Below are 20,237 nucleotides of genomic sequence, written 5' to 3'. Positions count from 1 at the left end.
AAAAGGTGTGTTTATACTGACAGATCATGTGACAGACTGCACACAGGTGGACTTCATTTCACCAATTACGTGACTTCTGAAGGTAATTGGTTGCACCAGAACTTTTGAGGGGCTTCATAGCAAAGGGGGTGAACACATATGAACATGCCAATTTTCACATTTTTATTTATAAAAAAATTTTTTATATAAATTTCTGCAGCGGAGTACATTGGTATTCCACGGGGAATAACATCGGGGTGTAGAGTTCGATCTTGATCTGAGGCACCAACAGGCTAAAGCTTTGACTGTTCCCAAGATGCACTGCACCGCCTCCTCTATAGCCCTGCCTCCAGGCACTGGAGCTCAGTTTGTAAGTTTGTGCCTGCAGTGCAGGTCATTAACAGGGGGGGCTGTGCTAGGCAGCCCTAATAAGAGCTTTTCAAGAAGAAAGAAGACTTCAAGGACCGCAGCACAGGCACTAGATGCTGTGTATGTCATGCTGACATTCTGTGCTGCAGCTCCCTCACCTCCCCCAGCGGCACTGTATACTCCCGTGACCTTGTTGCTGGGTACTTGCAGCAGAGGCGCTCCGGTCATTAGGCACACATCACCGCTGCTGCTCTCCTGGATCGCATGGCTGCACTTCATGGAGGAGGTAAGAGGGTACCCCAGGTGGGGCCCACCAAAATCGTGATCCGGTCACGTACCATGAGAGAGGGACAACGCTGCTGCCGTTGACACTGTGGCCTTGCAGGGACCCCACTATATCCACCAGGGCAGGGAGCACAGGTCAGATTTACTAAAATCTATTTATTACAAACTCCATAGTACCCTGTGGTGAAGTCCAGCAGAGGGGTTAAGGTGCTGACCTGTATCCCCTCCCCCAGCTCCATTCGTCATCTATAGCAGGTGTTCCCGCCCTGGAACTGCATCTCTCTCTCCCTCACTCCCTGTCAGCATTTGGGCGCCATTTCAGAGCTGCGCTGATCCTGGGACTGCTGGGCACTGTCTACTCTTTAAAGCCGCCTGTCTCATCAGCGCTGTGCATTTACAGGACACTTAAGTATTCTACATGTCGTATAGATAGCGTTAGTTAAGAACAAGAGTACTGCTATATGAATATTTAGTACAAGTATTCTGTGATATACACCAAGTGTTTACTGTGCATTGTTATATCTGTATATATACTGTACATTTGTGTATGTAGTATTACTAGTCCAGTGCAGTTTTATTTTTTATATGTAATAATTTCTGCATTGTACCTGTGACTGTGTGTGCCTATAGCTGCTGTGTGGATTCTATTCTGTGTATCACACATATTGCTATCACTATATTCTGTGCCCTGGGGGGTCTAAGTGCGTCAGGGTCTCATATACCATATAGAAATCCACAGGATATACTGTTTTGTATTTTTCACTGTGTTTTTCAGTCCCCTCATACCACTTAAATCCTCTGTTTGCACTCTGCAATTGCGGTCACATATCTTAGGGCAGGGCTGGCCAAACCGGTCCTCGAGATCTACCAACAGGTCATGTTTTCCAGGCCTCCTGGAGATCTGTAGAATTGTCAGTTAGGAATGAATGCAGCACATCTTAATTAGTAATGACTACACCTGTGCACTAGCTAGGTGGTCTGGAAAATGTGAACTGTTGGTACATTTCGAGGACTGGTTTGGCCAGCTCTGTCTTAGGGGTTTTTTGTCAGGTATTGTGTTTGTCTGGCTATATTGTACTGATACGCCCTAAGGCTACACTCCCAATAATGTCTGCTACACAGGGCGGGAAATCCGCAGACACTCCTGCTACATGCAGTACTAGCGCCACAGGTTTACCTGAGGAAATGATTTCTGCTGAGGGTTCAGGTACTGGGTGTTCTGCACCCCCTAGTCAGCCCAGCACCTGTGGAAGATCTACCTTGGACTGCATTTTCAAATATGCGGACTACACTTGTAACAAGACTTACGCCCCCTGTGGGACCTCCTGTGCCATTACAGCCACATATTGTCCCTGTAGTTAATCCACCATGGGCTGATACTCTGTCAACCCAGTTACAGCAATTAAATCAGTCCTGGTTAAACATAAACCTAACCCTTGCCCTACTGGGACCAAACAGTTATCTAAGCGGGCCATTTCTTCCTCACAATCCACTAATATTTCGGATGATTCTTCCGATTCGGTTGGGGAATATACTGATCCATCAGATGCTGATACTGCTGCTTCTGATGAAGATTCTACAACACAGGTTGATGTTCCTGACCTAGTGGATGCTATCAAGCTGATTTTTCAGATTGATGATGAGATTGACCCTCCTGATATGTCTAAGAAACCTGATTAGTTCTAAAATCAGAAGGTTACTAAATTAGTCTTACCACCTTCTGACTTTTTATTTCACATACGTCAGGAATCCTGGTCTTCTCCAGGAAAGAAATTTTCCCTGTCTAAAAAGACGCTAGCTCGTTATCCTATCTCTGCAGAGTATAGTAACAAGTGGGAAACCAAGCCACCAGTGGACTCCCACATAGCCCGTCTTGTGGTGTCATGTACTCTGCATGTCACCACCGACACCTCTTTGAAGGAACCAACGGATAAGCGTGTGGAGGGCTGCTTGAAGTCTATTTACACTCTTACAGGTGCTGGACATAGAACCACTATGGCAGCCTCTTGGGCTGTAAAAGGCATTGAAGAATGGGTTCAAGCAATTGAGGAAAAGTTACCTCTGAATTTTTATGACACTGCCAGACAATATCTGTCCTATATTACCACAGCCTCCCACTATATTCAGGAGGCGGCCGCTAATGTGGCCGTTATGGCGGGCAAGGCATCTACTACATCTATCCTGGCTCGCCGGATTCTGTGGTTACGGTCCTGGTCGGTGGACCTGGACTCTAAGATGACCTTGGAGGTACTTTTAAGGGAGATATACTATTGGGAGATGATCTTAACAAGATTGTGACCAACTTGGCATCGGCCAAGACTGCGTTTCTCCCAAGTACTAAACCTTCGGTTCCGAAGGCTAAGAGTACTACTTTTCGTTCCTTTCGACCTCCAGGTAAAGCAAAGGGTCAGGCATATCGAGACAGGCTCACACTTCTAAATCCTTTAAGCCCAAACCTAAACGTTCTTGGGCCGCCGTCAGCCTGCTTCCAAACGGTACAAGCCTACTGCATGATGGGACGGGCCTCGCTCTGAGGGACCCCAGGGTGGGAGGCAGACTTCTTCAGTTCGCCCAGGTATGGTTAAAGACCACTTCGTACGCCTGGGTGCAGGAAGTGGTCTCTCACGGGTACGCAATCTTTTTCAAGAGATATCTCCATCGCCAGTTTTGCTCAACGGTTAGCCCTTCGGATCCGTTTAAAGCACAAACTCTACATTTGGTTGTCTAATCCCTCCTGGATACAGGAGTGATAGTGCCGGTGCCTCTGTCTCAGAGAGGCAGGGGATACTATTCAACGCTGTTTCTAGTTCCGAAGCCGAATGGATCCTCCTGGCCTATACTCATCCTCAAATCTTTCAACAAATTTGTGAGGGTATCCAAATTCCATATGGAAACTCTGCGCTCTATTGTACTGGCTATGGAACCCAAGGACTATAATGGTATCCCTGGCTATACAGGATGCTTACCTACACATACCTATTGCCATGTCACATCAGCAATATCTACTGTTTGGTATTGGCAACCTTCATTGTCAGTTCCAAGCCTTGCCTTTCGGACTGACGACGTCTCCTCACCAAGGTCATGGCGGTCATGACGGCCCTTCTCCGCCATCTGGGTATCAGGATCCTGCCATATCTGGACGACTTGTTGATCCTGGCGAACTACCCAGAGGTTCTGCTCCGTCATCTGGAACTGAAGGTCTAATTCCTACAAGCCCACGGGTGACTCATCAACTGGAAGAAATCCTCACTGGTCCCTGCTCAGAGCATGGTGCACACAACCAACATTTGTTCATGTCTCCAGAGAAGGTCCTGAAACTTCAGGACAGAATCAGATACTTCCTCTATCGCCAAAAAGTGTTGATAAACTTGGCGATGCAAGTACTAGGCCTCACGGTGTCGGCTTTCGACATTGTAGAGCAGGGCTGGCCAAACCGGTCCTCGAGATCTACTAACAGTTCATATTTTCCAGACTACCTAGCTGGTGCACAGGTGTAGTCATTACTAATTAAGATGTGCTGCATTCATTCCTAACTGACAATTCTACAGATCTCCAGGAGGCCTGGAAAACATGCACTGTTGGTAGATCTCGAGGACCGGTTTGGCCAGCCCTGTTGTAGAGTATGCTCAATTTCATTCCCGCCCTCTGCAGAGGTTAATCCTTTCCAAATGGGACGGCCTGCCTCACCGGATCAGGTCTCAAATGATCTCCTTGACTCCGGAGGTTCATCTGTCACTGAGTTGGTGGCTACAGGGCCAATAATTGAGCAGGGGTTGTCCCTTCTGGATCTCCAACTGGGTCCTCCTAATGTAGGATGCCAGTCTGCGGGGTTGGGGCGCGGTGTTGGAGCAACACTCTCTCCAGGGTCGGTGGACAAGGGAGGAATCTCTCCTCCCAATAAACATTCTGGTATTGCTGGCAGTGTTCAATACAGAACAGGCCTGTTCAAGTACAATCAGACAACAACACCACGGTGGCGTACATAAATCATCAAGGCGGCACTCAATGCCGCATGGCAATGATGGAAGTGTCAAAAATTCATTAATAGGTCGGAATGCTATCTGCCAGCAATATCGGCAGTGTTCATTCCGGGGGTCCTTAACTGGGAAGCGGACTTCCTCAGTCGTCAGGACGTACACGCCGGGGAGTGGAGCCTTCATCCAGAGGTCTTCCAACTCCTTGTGGACAAGTGGGGTCTACCAGATGTAGACCTGATGGCGTCTCGTCACAATCACAGGGTTTCGTTCTTCAGAGCAAGGACAAGGGATCCTCTCAAGCAGCGTTCGTGGACGCACTGGCAATTCCATGGAACTTTCGGCTGCCATACGTGTCCTTCCAGTGTCACTGCTGCCCAGGGTAATACGGAAGTTCAAGCAAGAAGGAGGAATACTGCTTCTAGTCGCTCCAGCGTGGCCCAGACGGCATTGGTTCTCTGACCTGCAGGGTCTCTCGATCGAGCGTCCTCTTCTACTTCCTCAATGCCCAGACCTCCTCGTTCAGGGCTCTTGTGTTTACCAGGACCTGGCAAGACTGGCTTTGACGGCATGGCTCTTGAAGCTTCACTCCTGAGGTCCAAAGGATTTTCTGAGGCGGTTATTCAAACTATGTTGAAGGCACGCAAACTGGCTTCTGCACGGATTTATTATAGGGTCTGGAATTCTTACTTAACCTGATGTGCTGCTAAGAATTACGATGCATACAAGTTTAGTACTTCCAGACTTCTAGCTTTTTAGCAACAAGGCCTGGTTTTAGGACTTCGCCTGGCCTCCCTCAAGGTTCACATTTCTGTCTTGTTGGTGTGGTTTCAGCGAAAAATTGTATCTATTACAGACGTTCATACATTCACTCAGGGCATACTATGGATTCAGCCTCCATATGTCCCTCCTGTGGCTCCATGGGATCTGTGTGTTGTTCTTAATGCCCTTCAAGAGTCTCCTTAGACTATTTTGTGCAGATCAATCACATAAAATTCGAAACTAAATTACAGGTCTCCATTTGAACCTCTTGAGTCTGTGAACCTTAAATGCCTTACGCGTAAGGTCATTTTTCTGTTGGCTATTGCCTCTGCTAGGAGGGTGTCGGACTTGGGCGCTTTGTCCTGTCGTCCACCCTTTCTGATTTTTCACTGTGACCGGGCAGTTCTTAGAACTCGCCCTGGTTATCTACCTAAGGTGGTATCATCTTTCCACCTTAACCAAGTGATTGTGGTTCCGGACTTTATCTCTCCTGGTTTGTCCTCCAAAGAGCGGCCTTTGGATGTGGTACGGGCTCTCCGTATATATGTAGAAAGGACTGCCTCTATCAGGAGATCAGATTCTCTTTTTGTACTTTTTGGTTTTCACAAACATGGCTGGCCTGCGAATAAGCAGACCTTGGCCAGATGGATTAGAATGGTGATTGCACAAGCTTATGCGCAGGCTGGACTCCCAGCTCCTGCTGCTCTCAAGGCCTATTCTACTCAGTCTGTTGGACATTCTTGGGCGGCCCGCCGTGTCGTGTCCCTATAACAATTGTGCAAGGCGGCTACGTGGTCCTCAGTAAACATTTATCAGGTTCTATGCCTTTGATACTTCCGTATTCCAGGATGCTTCCTTTGGACGCCAGGTTCTTGTGCCCGCAACAGTGCGTCCCCTCCCATGAGGAACTGCTTTAGGACATCCCGTTGTTATTCCCTGTGGAATACCAGCGTACCCCGCTGCAGAAAAGGAGATTTATGGTAAGACTTACCATTGTTAAATCTCTTTCTGCGAGGTACACTGGTTTCCCCAAGGCACCCACCCTGACGCACTTAGCTTCTTTGGGTTTGTATGGCATTAGCCGCTAGTCCCTTCTCCTGTCGTGAGAATGTGGATCTATTTGACTAACATCTACCGTCTCTCTTACCTGCTACTGCATTGGGCTGGTTAACAAAACTGAGCTCCAGTGCCTGGAGGCTGGGCTATAGAGGAGGTGGTGCAGTGCATCCTGGGAACAGTCACAGCTTTAGCCTGTTGGTGCCTCGGATCAAGATCCAACTCTACACCCCGATATTATTCCCTGTGGAAACCAGTGAACCTCGCAAAAAAAGAGATTTAACAATGGTAAGTCTTACCACAAATGTCCTTTTTTCTCATTTCACTTCACCAACTTAGACTATTTTGTGCAAATCCATCACATAAAATTCAAAACTAAATTACAGTTTGCAATGTAACAAAAAAAGGTAAAAAGCCGATGGCGTGAATACTTCAGCAAGGCACTGTGCATAATATATATATACACATACACATACATCATACATACAAAGAAGGACAGCACACCTGTTGTAGAGCGAAAATAACAGTCCCGGTGTCAGCGCTAGGTGAAACAGCAGGACCCCAATATAGCATAAGATATGTCCGCGGCACTCACTAAATAATGCGAAATGCTGGCCACAGTTTGGCCACTCTTCGTTATATCATCATTGACCATATTCCCCTCAATGTTAGAAGAGGGGATCGGGCTCTTAGGTTACCGAGGTGTGAGGCACGATGGACACATCGTTTACAGACACTGGTCCCTAGGGGTTTAAATGAACAGTCGGGGTATTTATGCATGCATGTATCTAGCTAATCAATTAACTATTTTGTTTCAGTCTCCTTCTCTGATTATATTGTACTGTATTACGTGCTTTATACTGCATTATGCGCTTCATGCTTTTGTCGCTCATTTGCATTGCATTGTATTCTATTTTTATGATACACTGTGTTTTTGCATATATATATATATATATATATATATATATATATATTTATTCGGTGCAGATTGTGTACAGGTGCGCTGGTGATTCTGAAATAATGGTTAACAGTCCACAAGTAGTTCACCACTGGGCTGTTGCACTGGTGTAAACAAACACCACTGCAGTTCTCCAAGACGCTCAGGACCCCTTGAGCAAAGATATCTGGAAGTAGAAATTCAGAAGAACGTGCCCATAGTGCAAATCAAATGTATTTCTTTAAAGCACATCTTTACAATAAGGCACACAGTTTAAAAATACTCGTACCCTTTCAGACCAGTATGTACACATGAATACACTCCACAGGGCAATAACACCAACCACTGGATCCAGAAGATGGGACCGCACACCTCGCCGGTAATCCGAACCCGTCCGGCCACTCGCAACGGTCACAGGGAGATGTATGCTCCAAATGGGGAAAGACAGACGTCTAGCAAGCTCCGCTAGCTTGCTAGACGTCGGTCTTTCCCCATTTGGTGCATACATCTCCCTGTGACCGTTGCGAGTGGCCGGACGGGTTCAGATTACCGACGCGGTGCGCGGTCCCGGCTTCTGGATCCAGTGGTTGGTGTTATTGCTCTGTGGAGTGTATTCATGTGTACATACTGGCCCAAAGAGTGGGTCTGAAAGGGTACGAGTATTTTTAAACTGTGAGCCTTGTTGTAAAGATGTGCTTTAAAGAAATAAATTTGATTTGCACTATGGGCGCGTTCTTCTGAATTTCTACTTCCAGATAGATAGATATATATATATATATATTATATACACACACACACACACACACACACACACACACACACACACACATATAGAATTAAAAAGAGTCAAATGCCAAATATTGTATCTCAATCCTTTTAAAGATAATGTTAAGCACAACTGTATGTGTTACCGGACATATTTCTGCTGCGGGGTACACTGGGCTCCACAAGGATTGGACAATGGGGTGTAGAATAGGATCTTGATCCTAGGCACCAACAGGCTCAAAGCTTTGACTGTTCCCAGAATGCACAGCGCCGCCTCCTATATCACCCCGCCTCCCAGCACAGGAGCTCAGTTTTGTAAGTTGGTGCTGCAGTAAGCAGGCATTTAACAGAGGGGCTGCTCCAAGCAGCCCTAAGAAAAGCTTTTTATGAGGTAAAAAGTGAAGACTTCAAGGGCAGCAACGGTGGTAAATGTCTTGTGACATTCACTGCTGCAGCTCCAGCTCTCCCCAGCGGCGCTGTACACTCCCGAGCCCTGGTTGCCGGGTACCTACAGCGGAGGCTCCAGTTTTCTTCACGTTAGACACACACGGCTGGGGCTCTCCAGGATCGCGTGGCCGCACTTCGGGAGGTGTTAAGTGGGTCCCGTTTGAGGGAACCCGGTCTTTATCGCGATCCGGCGCGGTCAGTGGGAGGCGGGCTGCGCGCGCTGGCGGTGGACACTGTGGCAGTACAGGCGATCCCACTAGATCACCAGGGCATGGGTGCAGGTCAGGTTTTCTCTCTAAACCAATTCTTATATCGCCCACAGTACCCGGTGGTTTTGCCAGCAGAAGGGATAGGGCTTAGACCTGAGGCCCCTCCCTCAGCCCCAGGGCGCCATTTCTAGCAAGTGTTCCCGCCCTGGAGCTGCATATCTGTCTTTTCCTCACTCCCTGTCAGTGTCTGCGGCGCCATTATCCCTCAGCTCGCTGTTCCTGGGACTGCTTGGGCAAATCCTCCTATGTAAAGCCGCCTGGTTATCAGCGCTGTGCCTTTACATGACACTTAAGTATTCTACCTGCCTTTTTAGACAGTGATAGTTAAGAAAGAGTGCATTTAGTCAGGGTTTTATAGTACAATTACCCTGTGATATACATCCAGTTCTTACTGTGTACTGTTATATCTATTGTTATATAGCTGTGTAAGCTAGTCCAGTGCAGTATTATTGTCAGTAATAACCTCTGCATTGTACAAACTGTGACTATTTGTGTGTGCATTTGATAGCTGAGTGGTGTCCATTTCGTGTCTTTCACTCATCTTGCTATCCCTATATTCCATAACTTGAGGGGGCTTGGTACGTCAGGTTTTATCTAATATAGGATTTTCACAAAGATATACTGTATTACGTATTTTTCTCTGTGATTTAGTCACCATATCTCTCCTTTATCTCTGCTAGTGCTGACTACACTGCGCAGGGGTTTGGGTTTAGAGGTATAGTGCTGCTGATAACTGTACTGTTACCTCATACTGCAATTTATATCATGTCTGCTTCTGAGAGTAACGGTTCTGCGGCGGAACGCACTGCTGGTGTTGCTGAAGCCACAGACAAATATGAGAATATAGCAGCTGTGGGCTCTGGTTCTGGGGGCTCCTTGCCTCCCAGTGGGACTGTGGCAGCGGAGGCACATACTGACCCACCGTGGGCCGCTTTTTCCACACTTCTGCATACGCTAGTTCATAAACTAACACCCCCTATGGGACCCCCAATGCCGGTACAACCGTATGTGGTCCCTGCAGCTAACCCACCGTGGGCGGACGATTTATCTGCTCATTTAAAGAAGTTGAACCAGTCCTTGACTACTAAAAAGTCTGACCAACGCTCGCCTAAGTCCAAGAGGTCCTCTAAGCGAGCGCTTGTCTCCTCGCCATCCACTGCCATCACTGACACCTCGTCTAATGAAGACGGCACATATACTGACCCACAGGTTCTGACGCAGATACGACTGATGGGGAGGGTAGTTCACATGTGGATGTTCCTGATCTTTTTGAGGCTATTAAGTTAATTCTGCAGATTACGGATGATCCTGAGCCATCCGTCCCTCCTAAGAAACCAGATAGGTTCAATCGTCAGAAGGTGGTTAAACAAGTTTTACCTCACTCTGATCACCTAGTGGATATACGTCAGGAACCCTGGGAAAACCCGGGTACGAAGTTTGTGCCTCAAAAGAAGATGCTGGCTCGCTATCCCCTCGCGCCAGAGCGGTCTAAGAATTGGGAAACGCCTCCTCCAGTGGGCTCACATGTGGCTAGGATGGTGGTTTCCTCAGCTCTACCTGTCACTACTAAAAGAGCCTACGGATAAACGTGTGGAGGGTTGTCTGAAAGCGATTTACACCCTCACGTGTGCTGCACAAAGGCCCACTATTGCAGCTACATGGGCTGCAGAGGCTATTGAAGCATGGGCCTTGGAGTTAGAAGCTGAAATCTCCTCTGACCATGCTAGACAATGCTTGTCATATATTGTCACAGCTTCTCGATATATTAACGAGGCGGCTTCTGATGCCGGTATCCTAGCAGCCAAGGCCTCTACTACGTCAGTCCTGGTTCGCCGGATATTGTGGCTGAGATCCTGGTCTGTGGATCTGGACTCTAGAAAAACCCTGGAGGTACTCCCTTTCAAGGGAGATATTCTGTTTGGGGAGGACTTAAAAAAGATAGTGGCTGACTTGGCTACTGCCAAAACTGCCTGTCTGCCTAATACCGCTCCTTTCTGTGTCTAAGGCTAAAAGGTACGTCCTTTCGCCCTTCAGGTAAAGAAAAAGGTCAGGCGTACCATAAGCAGGCCCACACTTCCAAACCTGGTAAGCCGAAGCCCAAAAGAGCCTGGGCTGCCCATCAGCCAGCTTCCAAGACCGATAAGCCTGCCGCATGATGGGGCGGACCTCCCCCTGGGGGATCCCAGGGTGGGGGGCCGGCTTCTAGGGTATACCCAGGAATGGTTGAAGACCACTTCAGATGCCTGGGTACGGGAAGTCGTCACTCGAAGTTACGCCATAGCCTTCAAAAACCGACCCCCTCATCGATTTTGCCAGACAGACGTCCCTTTGGACCAGACAAAGGCAAAAACTCTTCACTCGGTGATACAGACCCTCCTGGACACAGGAGTCGTAGTACAAGTGCCTCTTGCTCAGAGGGGCCGGGGGTACTATTCTCCGCTGTTTCTAGTCCCGAACTGAATGGGTCCTCCCGGCCCATTCTCAACCTCAAGGCATTGAATAGGTTTGTGAAGATTTCCAAGTTCCGTATGGAAACTCTTCGCTCTATAGTTCTGGCCTTGGAACCTGGGGACTACATGGTCTCTCTGGACATACAGGATGCTTACCTGCATATTCCTATAGCAGTGTCACATCAACAATACCTGAGGTTTGCTATTGGCAACATCGATTACCAGTTTCGGGCGTTACCTTTTGGTTTAACAACGGCTCCGCGAGTCTTCACCAAAGTTATGGCGGTGATGACGGTGGTACTCCGCCGTCACGGGGTCAGGATACTGCCGTATCTGGACGACTTGTTAATCCTGGCAAATTCCCCAGATCTTCTCCTGCGTCATCTGGATATGACGGTCCGGTTTCTACAAGCCCACGGGTGGCTCATCAACTGGAAGAAATCCTCCCTGGTCCCTGCTCAGAGCATGGTGCACCTGGGAGCGCTGTTGGACACTCACAACCAGAGGTTGTTCTTGTTGCAAGAGAAAGTCCTGAAGCTTCAGGACAGGATTCGTTGCTTCCTTTCTCGTCCGCAAGTGTCGATACATTCGGCAATGCAGGTGCTGGGCCTCATGGTATCAGAATTCGACATAGTGGAGTATGCTCAATTCCACTATCGCCCCCTCCAGAGGCTGATTCTAGCCAAGTGGGACGGCCTGCCTCACCGGATCAGATCTCAAATGATCTTATTGACTCCGGAGGTCTGTCTGTCGCTGCTTTGGTGGCTCCGGGACCAACAATTGTGCAGGGGTCGTCCCTTCTGGATATCCAAGTGGGTCCTGTTGACGACAGATGCCAGTCTAAGAGGTTGGGGCGCGGTGCTTGAGCAGCACTCCCTTCAGGGTCGGTGGACCAAGGAGGAATCTCTCCTCTCGATCAACATTCTGGAATTGCGGGCGGTCTTCAATGCGTTGAACTGGCCCAGCATTTAATTCAGAACCTGTTCAAGTACAGTCGGACAACGCCACCACAGTGGCTTACATAAATCATCAAGGCGGCACTCGAAGCCGTTTGGCAATGAAGGAAGTCTCACGGATTCTACGTTGGGTGCACGCCATCTACCAGCCATATCGGCAATATTCATTCCGGGAGTCCTGAATTGGGAAGCGGACTTTCTCAGTCGTCAGGACGTACATGCCGGCGAGTGGGGCCTCCATCCAGAAGTGTTTCAACTCCTAGTGGAAAACTGGGGTCTTCCAGATATAGATATGATGGCGTCTCGACACAATCACAAGGTTCCGGTCTTTGGAGCAAGGACAAGGGATCCTCAAGCAGCATTCGTGGATGCGCTGGCGGTGCCGTGGAGGTTTCGGCTGCCGTACATGTTCCCTCCGGTGTCACTCCTGCCCAGGGTATTTCAGAAGTTCAAGCAAGAAAGAGGAAATCTGCTTCTCATAGCTCTGGCGTGGCCCAGACAGCACTGGTTCTCAAGGCCTATCGTCGGACCGTCCACTTCTACTTCCACAACGCCCAGACCTCCTCGTTCAGGGCCCCTGTGTCTACCAGGACCTAGCCCGGCTATCTTTGATGGTGTGGCTCTTGAAGCTTCCGTCTTGAGGGCTAAGGGTTTTTCTGAAGAGGTCATTAAAACTATGCTGCGGGCCCGGAAACCGGCTTCTGCTCGGATTTATCATAGGGTCTGGCATTCCTACTTTGTTTGGTGCGCATCTCAATTATGACGCTTCCAAGTTTAGTACAGCCAAACTTTTGGCTTTTCTGCAGCAAGGCCTAGATTTAGGCCTGCGTCTGGCCTCCCTCAAGGTTCATATTTCTGCCTTGTCGGTGTGGTTTCAGAGAACAATTTACCTGATGTTCATACTTTCACTCAGGGTGTGTTGCCTATCCAACCTCCCTATGTCCAGCCTGTGGCTCCTTGGGACTTGTCGGTGGTTTTGGAGGCGTTGCAGGAGCCTCCATTTGAAACCCTTGGTTCAGCTGACCTTAAGTGGCTTTCCCTTATGGTGGTGTTCTTGCTGGCTATTGCCTCTGCTAGAAGAGTGTCGGATCTAGGTGGCTTGTCTTGTAGTTTCCCATATCTGATTTTTCACCATGACCAGGCGGTTCTTAGGACTCGTCCCGGATATTTACCTAAGGTGGTTTCTTCGTTCCACCTTAATCAGGAGATTGTGGTTCCGGCCTTTGTCTCTCCTGATTTGTCTCCCAAAGAGCGGTCTTTGGATGTGGTACAGGCTCTCCGTATCTATGTGAAGAGAACTGCTTCTATTCGAAAATCTGATTCTCTCTTTGTTTTGTTTGGATTTCACAAACGTGGCTGACCTGCTCACAAGCAGACCCTGGCCAGGTGGATTAGAATAGTGATTGCACATGCTTATGTGAGGGCTGGTCTGTCAGCTCCTGCTCACATTACGGCCCATTCTACTCGGTCTGTTGGACCTTCTTGGGCAGCCCAACGTGGTGCGACCCTTGATCAATTGTGCAAGGTGGCTACGTGGTCCTCAGGGAACACGTTCATAAGGTTCTATGCCTTCGATACTGCCGCTTCCCAAGATGCTTCCTTTGGACGACGGGTTCTTGTGCCCGCTACAGTGCGTCCCCTCCCATAAGGAACTGCTTTAGGACATCCCCATTGTCCAATCCTTGTGGAGCCCAGTGTACCCCGCAGCAGAAAACGAGTTTTATGCTAAGAACTTACCTTTGTTAAAACTCTTTCTGCGAGGTACACTGGGCTCCACAAGGCGCCCACCCTGACGCACTTAGCTTCTTTGAGTTGGTATGGCATTAGCCGCTGACACTTCTCCTGTCATGAGAGTGTGGTGTGTGTGGCTACTAACCGTTGTCGTCTCTTTTCCTTCTACTGCATTGGGCTGGTTAACTAAAAACTGAGCTCCTGTGCTGGGAGGCGGGGTGATATAGGAGGTGGCGCTGTGCATTCTGTGAACAGTCAAAGCTTTGAGCCTGTTGGTGGCCTCGGATCAAGATCCTATTCTACACCCCATTGTCCAATCCTTGTGGAACCCAGTGTACCTCGCAGAAAGAGTTTTAACAAAGGTAAGTTCTTACCATAAAACTCGTTTTTAGAATATCAAATGATTGTAAATAACTACTATACTTTCGTAAGAGATTCTTTAAAATATTAATAATCTTATGGTGATTCCTATCCAGATACTGTAGCGCCTTTCGACATGCTTATTACATTTACACCTTAGTTCTATCGTTATTATTCACATAGCATATGAATCACACTCAGGACAGTTTACAGTCATTAGTACACACACCATTTGTGCCAAAGCTCCTTATTAAGTTAACTTCATTACTTCATGCTCAGGGACACAAATGGTTAAAAATATTCTTTAATGATATTTTAAAATTAATTATTCATATTGATTGCGGACACATTATTTGTGTGACTCCAAAATGTGTTAGAAAGTGAGGTCATTGGTTGAACGTTCTGCTGGGTGTACAGTACGCATGAAAATAATAGAAACTGTAGCATACAAAAAGAAAATTCAGCACAGCATATAGAGCAGCAATAATTACAGATCCAAAGGCAGGGCTATACGCAGTGAGCTGGCAAAGATCATCAGGGACATCATGTCTAGTAATGCCAAGTACACAGTCACCTCATATTTACGGCTGCATACTAATGAACAAATACAGAGCTGGTAACCAGGTGTGCAGTTTGATATGGAGCAATACTTTCTTTTTCTGTAATCCTTTTGCATCTTTATAGAAACATCCAGTATTCTAACGCACAATATGTTTGAACTAACATACTGTACGCATACACAGTGAAAGACAGCATGTAAAAGGATTTAATAAGTATACAGCAAAATGTAAAATCAAGTTCACATGGCGCATGGGTAGAGAATCAAACTAACAATTTTGTCTTCTTTCAAAAACATGTAATTAACAAGTAATAGAGTGTGGTCATTACAGTTTCTCTGTATGCCAATATTCATTTACTCAACACAGTATTAAAAGTAAAGAATAAAGAGTGGGAAAAGTTACCACAAAGCATGTCCATGAACACTTACCAGAGTAGTATCCCTTTCAGACATAAACCCAGGATTTAACCCTGTGTGGATCCAGTACACTGAGCACGGGTTGAAGCTGGGGTTTTCTAAAGTTAGCCCCTTTCACACATGGGTGACAACCCAGATTATTTCTGGGTCAAAACCTTTAACATCGGACCAGGGTCTTCCAATTTACAGTGGACGCTTGGAGATGATGTCATCTCCAAGTGCTACGGTCCCCTCCAAATAATTTATTTTTGACAAGTCCCAGAAATAACCCTGGTTAGCTGCAGGGTCGCGGAACCGGGACTGTCAACCCGAATCTGACCCTTTCAGATATAAGCAGGACCCGGGTCGTTCTAAGTTTTTACTAATGAAACATCCTACTGCAGTGGAGGGGACTTAAATCACATGCAGTGTGAGTGGTTACTCATTGCATCTACTGTATACTGAAAATGTCTTCTTGTTCTGTTAGTTCAGGATGGTAACGGTTATGATTCAGTTACTTATTGGATTAAATATTGTGGATAAAATTCCTATAGTGATTATATACTGATGTGATACAGAAATGCAGATTTTTTTTTGGAACTGACAACAATGTTGCCAGATTTAGGGCCAGTAAGAAATGTTACATATTCATAACAATGGTAATTACAGAAACCAGTAAAATAACTGTATTTAACACATTGAGGCTGATTCTGAGTTGTAAGGATCTCTGTGCACGAACGGAAACTGACTTTTTCACGTACAGTGCTTATGCAGATGTGAATATACTTCTCTTTTCTCATCCATCCTATTCTGTGTTGGACAGAACTGGCCCGTCTCCCTTCTCGTGAAGTTGTGTTATCCGGAACTGGGTGTCGACAATGTGATTGCACATAACTGCCCTGACTTGTGGCAGTGTCATGTGTATACAAAGCTCTGTGAGATACTGAGTCATGTGAAAAGGGAAGGGAAGCCTGTCTAGTGCACTTAGCATTAGGCTGGTGCCAGTACAAACACTTATGATGCTTGCACCAGCTGGTGTAAAATCAGTGGGTGGCACAGCTTTCCTCTTGCAGACACACGGAGATCAGCATTTGCATAAGGTACTACTGAAAATTTAGCTGTCACGGCTTCATGCAAATACACTGTGTCTGATTCGGAATCAACCCCATTATAGTAGTGGAGATATTCCCTAATCTGGCTAAGGAAACAAAGAAAAGAAAATGAAATACATACATGACTGTGTTGATACCAGCAAGCTGTTGGAACATTTGTAATCCACAACCAACTAGAAGAGCGCGGCGTGTCGGAGGGTAAATTAACATTCTGTAAATAACCGGTCCTCCTTAAATACAAAAAAAAAACAAAAAAACAATGACTCATGAGTACAATTCATACAAAGATGTATCAAATATGTATAACACACCAACTTTATGCAACAAATGTAAATATACACCAACACAGTCACACTGGAATTCAAAGCAATACTTCACTGCCTCTTTATCACTTACCAATAGCTATGACTGCATTTATGTCCCATTTCCAAACATATAGAACAAATTAGTTTAAGGGGAAATATTTATGTGTGTCCTATCTACATATTTTAGATGTTATCATTATGAATAAACATTATGAATCAGGGGCGTGGCAAGAACTTTGAGGACCCCACCGCAACATCTTGAAGTGGCCCTGTTCTAATGCTTCGGGAATCTTATCCACAGCAATTCTTACATTTTATGCCCCATAGTAGTGCCATAGTTCTGAACCATAGTATTTCCCTAAATAATATTATGTCCCATAGTATATTTTATGAACCATAGCAGTGCCCTAGTTCAAGTTATGTAAAATTGAAGGGCTGCCAGTACACATTATGAAAACATTACACCCAATTCATAATATAACATACAGCATTCACAGTTCATATTCCACCAAATTACAATACTCCCAATTCATATTATGTCAAACTCTAGTGCCTACACATCATAAGGTTCACATTATGTTACATTATGACTTCCAGTTCATTTTATACTACAGTACAATGAGCAGGTCCAGGGGCATACCTAGATATATTGTAGGTCCAAAGGCAAACATTTGCAAGCGCCCCTATGTACCACCTAATGGTGAAAAATGTATATACCACATGCAACTGTGACAGGGAAGGTGGCCCCTCTCAGCTCTGGGCCCCACAACAGCTGCACTGCCTGCATCCATGGTAGCTATGCTCTTGTTATGAATACACATTTCATCTGGAGGATCCATTGTTAGTCTGCAGGGCTCTATAGTTCACATAAAATTATACCCCTTTAAGACAGCCTGAGGCAGGTCGCACACGGGAGCCTGACCCGGGATCTCCAAGTGTGTGACCTGCCTCAGGCGCCCCGCTGCCCCTGTCTGCAAGCCGGAAAATTGCCAGGTTTGTGACACGGCAGGGGCGGCGCTTGGAGATCACATGATCTCTAAGTGCCGCCCATACACACACAGTTAACAGGAAACAGGTTGCATTGACCCGGCTCCCGTTCACACCGCACAGTGAGCTGGGATGAACATGACTTTAACCCTGCTCGCGACCCTTGCACCTTTCAGACCGCACCTGAACACGGGTTATACGCGCTCATGTGCCAATAACCCGTGTTCATAGGTTGCGGTCTGAAAGGGGAATTACAGAGTTCTGGCTGTCATGAAAAAACTAGCAATAATATACTACTTTATTACAAAGTACTGCATTGTGCTATAACAATTAAAAAGGGAGGACAGGGGATTAGGGAGGACAGGGGATAGAACTCTGTTTATGGAGTACTGTAGTGAGTGTAAGGCCTGCTATAGAAGCTTCTTATGAGGGAAGTAGTCATAGTGACACTATAAAAAATACTGTGATAGCCTCCATGAGTGAGAGGAATTCCAAATAATAATAATTTAGGATGGAGAATCCAGTTAAACTATCACTTCTGTTAACAGCACAAATTTCAACGAAACACATTTAATAGGCGTCTGCGCCGGAATACTGGTTTTGCATTTATTATTATCATGCTTTTAAGTCCCTTGGACAAAACTGGTGCTTAGTGATAGTAATTTAACTTAAGTGTTGGATTTAACAAGCATTTAACATAGACAAGTAGATACAAAAACAATATTCTGTAATGTAATTGTAACAGAAAAGTACAACCTAAATCAAAGACATGCCATCTAAAGGCCAGTACTCACTGGCCGATGCGGGAGAGATGTGTGCTGAGGGCTTTTAGAAGTGGAGATGTTGCCCATAGCAACCAATCAGATCCTACTTATCATTTATCTAGCACCTTCTAGAAGATAATAGCTAAAATGTGCACCCTCTCTACTTCCTAAAAACCTGCATTTTAGTAAAGGTGTTAATTCACTTTGCTGTAGACTGGCATCCGAAATAAGTCACAGATGTCAGAGCCAAATAGTACTAACTATTCTAAATTAATCAATAGTCACTGCCTATTATTGATTTGTAATCATTTTATAATCCATTTTTTCCACATGCACCATTAACTACAGATAGTAAAAGAGATACTAATAGATTGTAAAACGAGTACTTGAAACTAGGACTCTTAAGCAGGTTTTCCGGTAAAACAGTGACTTTACTGGACATAGCATACACAGGCTTGGGCCTGGTCATACAACCCATGTGTCTTATTAGTAACTAGTTATAGTAGCATTATATAGTGTAATTCATTGTTTTGACCTTGCAATTTTATTGCATTATTTATTGAATCATTTATGCTATATTTTTTATAATGTATAAGGGGCTTATAATGTACGGTGCAACAGCCATTAAGTTGGTTGATTTTCTCACGCTTTTTATATCATGGCAAAAAAAGTTTTTTCATTTTACTTGTGCACTAATATATTCTTAACCTGGCATTGCACAATAGTAGCACTTTAGGTCTGGTAATGTAATAATGACACAAAGTAATTTTATAATATCAAGTGTCTACACTATATGTCTTGAACAGTAGTGTTCACGGCGCTGTCCCACTGAGGTTGTTTACATGCTTCTCTGTTGCCAGGTAGCGTTGCCCCGGATGCGCCTCCTGGCGCTGGCGCGTCACTTCCGCTGAGACGCCTGTGACGTCGGACTGGACGCCGGGATGGCGCAGGAGGCGGCACACGCTTGAGGGGATGTTCTTACTGGGGGTAAGTCTTATTTAAACACATTTTTTGTTGTGATGCCCTAATCCTGACGAAGGGGGAGACCCCGAAACGTTGATTTGCACTATTACAAGTTTTAAGCTGTTTCAAGACTCTGAGTGCCGCCTCATCATTCCACGTCGTTATCTACATGGGACCTGAGCAAGTCAGCCCCATAGTAGAGGCAGTACCTAGTGCCGGAGCTCAAAATTGGTTTTATATATATATATATATATATATATATATATATATATATAATAAGAATTTACTTACCGATAATTCTATTTCTCGTAGTCCGTAGTGGATGCTGGGGACTCCGTCAGGACCATGGGGATTAGCGGCTCCGCAGGAGACAGGGCACAAAAATAAAGCTTTAGGATCAGGTGGTGTGCACTGGCTCCTCCCCCTATGACCCTCCTCCAAGCCTCAGTTAGGATACTGTGCCCGGACGAGCGTACACAATAAGGAAGGATCTTGAATCCCGGGTAAGACTCATACCAGCCACACCAATCACACCGTACAACTTGTGATCTGAACCCAGTTAACAGTATGACAAAATGTAGGAGCCTCTGAACAGACGGCTCACAACAATAACAACCCGATTTTTTTGTAACAATAACTATGTACAAGTATTGCAGACAATCCGCACTTGGGATGGGCGCCCAGCATCCACTACGGACTACGAGAAATAGAATTATCGGTAAGTAAATTCTTATTTTCTCTAACGTCCTAAGTGGATGCTGGGGACTCCGTCAGGACCATGGTGATTATACCAAAGCTCCCAAACGGGCGG

General features: G+C 46.1%; 1 protein-coding gene across 3 annotated transcripts in view; it reads right to left on the bottom strand.

Moving 5' to 3' along the window:
• The window catches only part of SLC2A13 (solute carrier family 2 member 13), a 440,469-nt gene that overhangs the window by 126,484 nt on the left and 293,748 nt on the right, over positions 1-20,237 (bottom strand). For all 3 annotated transcript variants that reach the window (XM_063927084.1, XM_063927085.1, XM_063927086.1), the window contains exon 4: positions 16,529-16,637. In XM_063927084.1, coding sequence (XP_063783154.1) covers positions 16,529-16,637 — 109 coding nt within the window. The remainder of the gene's footprint in view (positions 1-16,528; positions 16,638-20,237) is intronic.

Source organism: Pseudophryne corroboree, chromosome 6, assembly GCF_028390025.1.
Source record: "Pseudophryne corroboree isolate aPseCor3 chromosome 6, aPseCor3.hap2, whole genome shotgun sequence".
Classification (NCBI taxonomy): Eukaryota; Metazoa; Chordata; class Amphibia; order Anura; family Myobatrachidae; genus Pseudophryne; species Pseudophryne corroboree.
Note: the sequence above shows the minus strand (reverse complement) of the source record. Positions and strands in the feature narration are given on the sequence as shown.